This window comes from Nicotiana attenuata, unplaced genomic scaffold, assembly GCF_001879085.1.
Source record: "Nicotiana attenuata strain UT unplaced genomic scaffold, NIATTr2, whole genome shotgun sequence".
Lineage (NCBI taxonomy): Eukaryota > Viridiplantae > Streptophyta > Magnoliopsida > Solanales > Solanaceae > Nicotiana > Nicotiana attenuata.
Genome location: NW_017672322.1, coordinates 36592 through 46380, shown reverse-complemented (window position 1 = coordinate 46380; position 9789 = coordinate 36592). Strand labels below are relative to the sequence as shown.

The 9789-nt window shown below is 31.9% G+C and overlaps 1 protein-coding gene across 1 annotated transcript; it reads left to right on the top strand.

Moving 5' to 3' along the window:
* The first annotated feature begins 4583 nt into the window (after window positions 1-4583).
* On the top strand, window positions 4584-9567 carry LOC109212736 (5'-nucleotidase SurE-like). The gene is made up of 10 exons (XM_019376408.1): window positions 4584-5216; window positions 5997-6091; window positions 6226-6293; window positions 6403-6446; window positions 6671-6748; window positions 6837-6990; window positions 7465-7617; window positions 8240-8350; window positions 8747-8812; window positions 9094-9567. The coding sequence occupies exons 1-10, from the start codon at window positions 4912-4914 to the stop codon at window positions 9190-9192; spliced, it is 1173 nt and encodes a 390-aa protein (XP_019231953.1). The 5' UTR covers window positions 4584-4911; the 3' UTR covers window positions 9193-9567.
* The last annotated feature ends 222 nt before the right edge of the window (window positions 9568-9789 follow it).

The following is a 9789-nucleotide window of genomic DNA, read 5'->3' as shown; positions in this document are numbered from 1 at the left end:
ATAAAAAAATAATGAAATCTACAAAAGTCGGACTTGATGGTGGGGCATCTTGTTAAAAATTTATGCAACATGATATATTAATATTGTGGCAGCCGCCAACCTTCTTGTAATGTCTTATTTATTTGACTTCAACGAAGTAAATTACTTATTCTCCAACTAAAGATATTTGTTTACAACATTAAAATTATAAAGATATTTTCAGTATCGTTCAAAATATGACGTGTTTCATACTCACACCTCTGAGTAAAAGTTTTTATTCAATTTCTGAATAAATATTAATTAAATTAAGAGTTTTCTATTTTCTCCAGAATTATAATTCATTTCACATTAACGATTTGTCTTAATTGATAAAGTTTCAAACTTCTATTGTATTTATTATTTTTTCCACAGGTCATGTCTGGTTCATTTTACATTAGCTGTATAAATTTAATTAGAAAATTAATACTGCCTCCGTTTCAAATTAGATGAGATAGTTTGATTTGACACAAATTAAAAAAAAAACTTTTGAAACATATCTATATCTATATCTATATTATTATAAAAGCACGAATAATTTATGTTAAATGTTGAGAGACTAAAATATCCTTAAAATATTGATAGACTTTTATGCCCTTTAATATTTGTATAATTTAAGAATCTAATTGTAATTAAGTTACTCCATGATGGAATTCTTTTTCATTTAAACTACACATACCTCGACCCTATAAAGTTGATCATACTTAAATTAGAAAAGCACATTCATAATTTTCTTTTAAAAACTAAAGTGTCATACGTAATTTAGTACAGCATATGTTGTAGATGGATTTTTAACTTATGGGCAAATTTTAAATTATTTACCGGTTCATAAAGCTGATAAAAAAAATTATAAGACTTATTAATGGTACTTATTTTTTCCTATATGTTCCCAAGTGAGAACGTTTATATTTTACAACTATTTATTTCTACTTCTATATCTATTTTATTATAAAAGTACGGTTAGAAAGTTAAATGTTGATGGACTAAAATTTTTTTAGAAAATTGATCACCTTTTCGCCCTTCGAAACATATATTTGTACCAAAAAAAAAAAAAAAATCCATGTTGCTTGATTAAATTGTCGTGTTTGGGACTATCTAATATATTGGATACCAATTAATAATAGATGTTATAATTTCTAATGGACGGATTCTTCTCTCATTTGAACAAGAACTAGAGTCCGATTTCAATCAGTTTTGGTGTTTCGAGTGTATACTAATTACACATGGATAAGAACACTTTAAACCACGTGTTCCTTAATCTATATATAAAACGTTTTATTAGCATGCTGCATAATACATATTTCAAACATTTCTTGGAGCATGTTAAAATTTTTTTTTTTCTAAAAAATTAACTTTTTAATGTTAGGCCTCTATATGCAGATGCAAATTGCGTATAACATGAAATTTTTTATCTCTTTGAGCATTTGGCTTTTGTATTAATTTTCTCCTTGTAGCTGCTTATCAAATTTAAAGTTCTTAATTTATCTTTTAGTTGCAGATGATCCTATTCAAATTTTTCCTATCTTTATTTGAAGACCATTGATCTCATATATTTTAAAATCTCTCTCCTTATTTCACACAAATTATAATAAGCATGAATAGATTTTGATTTACATGGTTATCTTGAGTAGTTTCAATATTTTATTAATGGTACTATATAATATACTTAATTAGTGATGCCAAGCTAACAATGAAAATTATGTTGATGTTTTATTGTAGGAATAGTGTCAAATTTCTTTTTTACTGACATCTTTTGAGTTTTAATTTGGGGATTGTTCTTTACGTATTGGTGGAACTTTAGATGGTGAATTGACAATTCAATTCTACGTGAGTTCAAAAAACTAAATTTAAATCATCTATAACTGAACCAGAGTGCAATTACTTGGCTTTACCATGCGCATATTTTGTGTTATGTATCAAAAAACAGATCAATTTTTATTTGGTAACTTAATTTATTATTCTTTCATAAATATAATTACTAAAGATTTACGTGCCTTGCACGTAGCATAGAGACTAGTATATACTATATTAAAAGCACGAAGGCCCTCAGCGAAATGTCGTTCGCCTTTTTTACCCTTTAAAAATATATTTTATATTGGATAAAATAGTAATTTGATAATCTTCCTAATATTTAGGACTTCTAAATCAACTAAAATTTTATTTATTATGTCTTTCCTTATTTAAATTCTGTAGAAAATAAATATTGAATAACTCACCACGTTGGAAAACTTTGTAAGGAAAGGATTCAGCGGCAACAATGGTAAACGAATAGTATAATTAAAGTGAATGTTTTCAAGCTTGGCCAAACAAATTAAAATATTCTTAGTGGGAAGGAAACTTGATAGCGTAAATTTATGAAAATAATCCACCTATTCTATTCCTTTTTTTTCCTAAATAGAAAAAGCATAGTTATAGTAAAATTTTAATTAATTTTAAAGTTATTTTCTATAGATTTCAAATAAGGAAAGATATAATAAATAAAATTTTAGTTGATTCAGAAGTCCTAACTATTAGGAAGATAAGCAAATTACTATTTTGTCCAATATAAAGTATATTTTTAAAGGGTAAAAAAGGTGAAAGATATTATATAAATATTATACAAATTGATAAAGAAAATAATATATTGTTCGAGTAGGGAAAAAGTTAGAAAATAATTTTCATCTTATATATTATCTTAAAAGCATGAAATCTCAACATTAATTCTTTGAATTAATAAATAAGCAAAAAAAATTCAGTTCAATATTTTTCAAAATCATTATGTAAGTATAATTATTTTTCAAGTTTATAAATATTTTAAGGTACATAAATTTATTTTCACTAGAAAAGCATCGGCCGTGAAAGAAATAAAGAAAATAGAGCAAGATCCATTATAATATAGTATTAAAAATTAAATTGTTAAACGTGCTAAGTTGAAGCATTAATGATGTAACATAAGACAAAAGGTATTCAAAAAAAGTGTCGTTATCATTTGTTTTCTTTTTATATTCATTCCAATAAATGATAATTCTCTATATTTTCAATATAGTATTATATATTTTTGTAGTTCAATATTAGTTACTTAAAACTTTTATTGTTATTTTTAAATTTTTTCTATGAGGAGTTCTACATCGTCACTCACGAACTAAAATACCAAAAGATTCAAATTCTTCAATTTGTTTTGTTATCTTTGAATAATTGTGGTAAAAGTATTTTTATGTTATTTTCTTATAGTATTTGGTAACAAATATAATAATAATTTTCAAAAGATATTTCAAGCCTCATAAATCATAACTAGGGCATATAAAAACTTATGTAGAGTAGGATTTTTTTTTGTTTTATTGAGCTTAACTTAGTGAGATTAACATTCGTTATTTTAGGAACTTATATATTTTTCTTTAATATATGTTCAATAATGGAAAACACATTATTTAATAATATTTACTTAATTTTTAAAATTTATATGTCCATTGACACGCGTAGGTACACGCGCAAAGCGCGTACCCTAAGACTAGTACTATATTAAAAGCACGAAGGCCCTTAGCGAAGTGTCGTTCGTCTTTTTTACCCTTAAAGAAAAATTTTCTTAATAGACAACTTGTAATTTAAGTTACTCTCCTAATATTTAGGACTTTGAAATCAATTAAAATTTTGCACATTAAATTTATCCTTATTAAACTAGGTAAGGAGTTCTAATATTTAGGAATTAGTATGAATTAATATTTTACCTTATATAAATTATATTAATTGAAAATACATATTTTGTGTAATACGTATAAACCAAAACGAGAACGAGATTATAGGTGCTTCATATGATTTCTAATTAAATTGAAATATGAGGACATCAACTCATGACATATTAAATTAACATTACTTAATACAAGAACATCCAAATATGCATTAAAATTTCTTATTTTAATCATATAAATTTTTAACCCATGTTTGATTAATTATCCAGAATAATTATTTGACAGTATATTTAAATACTAAAATAATTTTAAAATCAATTTCGATTTTATATTATATTAAATTATTCATTAAATGAACTAAGGTAATATAACTATAATTCTTTTTAAAAAAATATAGTAAGCCAAAGCTAGCGTATAAACTTCTTATCTAAAAATCATTAGAAATTTATGGGTGCAATATATATTTTCCTAATTGCCTTCACACGCAACTAAATCATACAATTTTCTATAGCATTAACGAACAAAGATAACCACTAAAATTAAGGTTCTAATTTTATGACAAAGCAAATACCATAGACAGAAGAAATTGTTATCCATTTAACTAAATATGGTCAACATTCATCGTTTTCAAGAATTTACACTTATTTCATAAATTTTTATTTTATAACTCAATCATATTTATTTCTAATAATTATATAATTTCAATAAATCTCTATTCTTATTAATATGGGTACACGCGCATCGCGCTTACCCTAAAGATTAGTGATATTAAAAGCTTAAGGGACAAAATTTTAGTTGGGCCATAATATTTGTATGGTTATAAAAGATTTTAATTAAGAGTAAAGAGGGTAGAATGAAAAGTTTTGTTTGTAAATATATATATTCTACCAAAAAGATGTAGTAGTTGTTCCTTTGGTTCTTAATTAGTTCGTGTAGCTAACGCGTTTCAGTGAGAATGAGAATTGCTGTTAGTTTTATGGGCGTCAATTTCATCACTGTTCCTTCAGTCCTTTCCTTCCTCACGGTACCCCATTGACGAAACAAACCCATATCCTCTCTCTCTCTCTTCTTTCTCTCTCTAAACAACGCCGTTGGGGACAGGTATATCCATTGTTGAAAATTGCTCTCTAGGGTTTTGAAATTTCCCCATTCCTGTAGCTCAACAAAAACCGGTTCTCTTTTTCTCCCTTTTCATTTCATTGTAATCATCATCTCATCTATAGAAAAAAAAATGACGACTTCTGCTGTGAAGAACAATTTTTTGCCACCGGGTCTGGTATCCAATCTTCAGGAAGTTCTTCTCAACAGAAAAGGTGGGGCCCAAGATCAGCAATCGAAGCCCAATAATAACGATGAACCTGCGGCCCAGCCTTCTTCTTCCGACTCCATTTCCGATGATGCAGCTGACACCGACGGCAAAAAGCCCGTTGTATTGGTTACAAACGCTGATGGGATTGAATCTCCTGGGCTGACGTGTCTTGTTGATGCTCTTGTTCGTCAAGGCCTCTGTAATGTTAACGTCTGCGCTCCCCAATCGTGAGTTTTCTATAATCTCCCTTCATTTATGTATATACTCCCTCCATTTTATTTTATATGACATGATTTGCTCAACACGGAGTTTAAAAAAAAATGAAGGATTTTTGAAACTTGTGATATGAATCATGACATAATATTTGTGTGACTATAAAACTTTTGAGAAGTTTAAAGTTGAATGTTCCTATACGGAAGAAGTATTTTTTTTTTTTTTTTTTACATTGGTACAAGTTGTTCTGCTACATTAGTTTTACATACCCACATAACGCCAATACCTACTCCTAATAGGAAAAAGAGAAAGAAAAATTAAGTTCCATGTATGATTTTAGTGTCGTTGATTTTGAAATTTGCAATGTGTTTTCAGCTAATTTTGTTTTGAAGTTTGAATGTGGAGTGTGGACCCTTGAGGTCGCCTTTGTGAGTTCCATCGTGTTTTAGCTAAAAGCAACACATTGTGAATGATTCTGAAGATTTTTCTTTTGGCGATTAATTGATATCTGCTATTGCAGAGATAAATTGGCCGAACTCAAGTACTCAACTTGTTTGTGACTAAGGCATAGTTGTTGTTATGGTTTTAGTGTTGTTAATTTTGAAGTTCTTTAGTGTGAATTCAAATAATCTTGTGTTGAAGTTTGAATGTGAACCCTTCAGTAAGCTTAGTAAGTGCCATTTTTTTGTGAGTGCCTTTTAGGTTGAACTAAAGCGCAACACATCCAAGATTTTGAATGACTTTGAAGAATTTTTTGTTTTGTGGTTAAAATTAAATCATGTCTGTTATTGTAGAGATAAATCGGTGGCGGGTCACTCTGTTACTCTTAAAGAAACCGTTGCAGTTACGCCGACAGAGGTTCATGGTGCTACTGCTTATGAAGTATCTGGTATGAACATATAATTGCTGTAGGATTATTGTGAATCATAGTACCTTCACTTTGTCGAACAGTTTGTATATTAGAATTCTGTACCATATTTCAGCTTAACATTGTTATGCTTCTTGGATTGAATCTGCTTTCAGGGACTCCCGTAGATTGTGTGTCATTAGCCTTGAGTGGGGCACTGTTTTCCTGGTCGAAGCCGGTCCTGGTATTCTTTTGTACCCTTTCAATTATATCATTGTTTTGAAAAGGATATTTCGATTTGGTATTGCTAACCTGCTGAGTCTACTCTATTTTCTTTCCCCATGGATGTTTAGGTTATAAGTGGAATCAACAGGGGCTCAAGTTGTGGCCATCATATGTAAGTACTGTTTCTTTTTAGTTGACATTCCTTTTGGCTTCATAAGCTGAACCTTCCAGAATCTTTGCCATTGTAAACTGTAACTCAGCACACATGTATTGCTTAAAATTATTTGGTTACTAAGTTATTCAGCTCGTGGACAGAAGGTTTGTGTCACATATATTTCTTTGCTTTTATGTCCTTGAGAATTTGTGACTATCTATATCTATTACTTCACTGTCCAGGTTTTACTCAGGTGTCGTAGCTGGTGCAAGGGAGGCATTGTTTAATGGCGTGCCATCCATATCAGTATCACTTGACTGGTACTTACCCTTTTCGTACAGTACATGACTGAAACTTCGATCACTCTTCTCGGCTTAAATTAATAGCATCTTCAATAATATACTTTAGGAGGAATGATGAAAGTCAAGAAAGTGATTTCAAGGATGCCGTGAGTGTTTGTCTACCGTTGATAAGTGCAGCCATCAGAGATATTGAAAAGGGAGCTTTTCCCAAATGTTGCTTGTTGCATATCGGACTTCCGAAATCCCCTCTGACAAACAAGGTATGTCATATATCTCCATCTGAACTGCGCCTCCATGGGGAAAGAAAGAAATGAGTAATATATCACGCCTATGTGCTAATGTCTTCTTATGGTGGGTCAGGGTTCCATGATGACTATGGTCATGCTTTTCTTGCTAAGCCCCAAAACAGTCCTTGCACCCACTCCAGTTTCCAGGAAGAAAAATGAAATTGAACCCGATTCTTTTAAATTGTTAAGAAAATGAATTTGATTTATGATTTGGTTGTCTGACCATTGCGTTAGAGATAAATAATGCCCTTATAACCGGTATAAACATGAAAGATTAACGTATGTTTATCTGTGTTGGGTGCCAAAGGCAAAAGCGCGTTTCCATTTTTTATCCAATACAGTAATACACCTATTGTTGAAATCAGGGCCTGCCTTTATGTATGCGGACCATATTCTTCTTGCTCACATAAAAAACAGATATGTCATTTCAGCGCCTTTGTTTGACAGGGATTCAAATTGACCAAGCAAAGTCTCTGGAGCTCTAAGCTTTGCTGGCAAGCTAGTTCATCTACCAGAAATCTTGCTGCTGGGCGTTTTCTTCCAAATCAGCAAAGCCTCGGGATGCAGCTTGCTCAACTAGGTCGAGATGCTTCTGCGGCAGTGAGTAGACACTGTTTCTAACATAATTGTTGCTTCATGTCATGTAATAGCATAATAATTGTATTATGGTGAAAGCAAGTTCATCACAAAGTGATACTATGGATCTTTTGGAGAATAGAGCTCCGTTGGAGCAAAGCAGTGATGTTACAGTTAGAGATTAAGAATTAAATTGTCCCCTGTCCTTTAACTGAAAGAAACTTTTAAAGAGTTGAAGTTATCATGAATAAGTGTAATAGTATCAATCAATCAACTACGCCTCAATCCCACTGCATGAATACTCTGTATAGAAGTACAACTTGTCCACCCCAAAAAAAGGAAAAAATTATATAACTAAAAATAGAAAGAATAATAAATCTAGAAGTTCAAGTGCTCAACTGAAAGGATGGTTACTAGAAAGTTGATACATTTTGCAGTTTCAGGTTAGCTAAGTGGTATCTGAGGTAGTTTTAAAGGCCTCATCTTATTTATTAAGACGATAATGTGCAGTAATTGTTTGAAAACTGTGACATGCATTTGGAAAATGAAGTGGTGATGTCCCTACTTGTCTTTGGTTGCCCCCTTCGTCATGTCTTTCCTCCTCTCTTGGACATCATCAAACCTTTGCCTTCTTGTTTTTTCTCAGGGTGCTGCTCGCAAATTAGCTACACAGAGAAAGAATATAGAGGTCGTTGAATCTGTTGGTGTAGCAGGGAAATCTGATCCCGATAGGAAAGTCAAGTACTTCAGACTGGAGGTAAGTGTGCTTTTTCCTTTCTCCCACAACATAGTATCTAGCTGCTTTCCTCGATGAGTATTGAGTACAAAGGGCCAGTTAAATTTCCAAGCGAAACTGCAAATTGTGACATTGTAAATACAACTCTATCAAAAGAAAGGTGGAGAGATGTGATGCATCTAAACGTGTTAATAAATGGAATGCTATTTTGATGATATAGTATGCTCTGCTGATGTCTTGAAATGCTACATAATGTGGTTACGGCTAGCCCTTCTCATCTCTGCTGTTGTACCCCCCCCCCCCCCCCCCCCCCTAAAAAAAAAAAAAAAACACCCACCCAACCCTGCCCTTTTTAAGCTTATATCAACTGGGTTTAATTTCTTCTCTCCTTGACTTTGTTGGTTATTTGCACTGCAGTTGCTTGACAAGAAGCAGGAAGAAGAAGACGAGGACTTAGATTTTAGAGCTCTTGAAAATGGATTTGTAAGTCTGTTTCCACAATCCTTCCGTACTATCTATTTTCCTACATGGCACTTCGGGTATTCTGTTTCAAACTGGAACGTTTTTTAGCCTACTTAAATATTTTCATTGTCAAAGAGTTATGTTTGGAGTGTCTTTTTGTTCTCTGTCCTTGTTGACATTACATATGGAATGTTTGAGCTTACCTTATTTTCTTAAAACCAGTTTATACTATTGAATTGACCACAATAGAAGCACTGTTCTTCAGATGCTCATGACTAGTTCGGTCTTTTTGTACACTTCAGGTGGCAGTCACTCCGGTCTCTCTTGTTATGCATGTGGAAACAGACGTCCATTCAGCTGCATTAGAGTGGATTTCTTCTGCATTAGAAGTGGAACAATGAAAGCATGAGCCACTCTTCAGTACTATTTGTACATCTTAAGATGATTTTTGTTCTGGTCATCTTGCAATATTTACATGGGCCATATTTGTGATGCCTTAATTATTTATTTGTTTTAGTTTATTTCATCAACCTTTTGATTTGTGTCGTGAAGCTAATGCTTCCTGCTGTTGATTTTAAAGGCCAGCATTGTTGTAAAAGTGCCATATTTTTTTGCTTGGTACCACAAAATTGTGTTTTAGGTTGGTTTTATTGGGCAAATTGTTAGGCAGGATGGTTGGATCTTCTTTTCACCTTGTAAACTGGAAACAGCCAGATGAAATATAGTGGAATGCTGTTGTCTGTTTGTAATGGAGTTGAGTGTCTTCTTTCTTTCAAGCTTCTTTTTGATCCCTTTTTTTTTTTTTTTTTTTAATTTAAATTTATCAACATATTTCAAGTTGGAAGGGGAGCCTTGGCGTAAATGTAAAAGTTACTGCCATGTGACCAGGAGGTCACGAGTTCGAGCTGTGGAAATAGGCTCTTGTAGAAATGAAGGGTAAGGCTGCGTACGATAGACCCTTGTGGTCCAGCCCTTCCTCAAACCCTGCTCATAGCGGG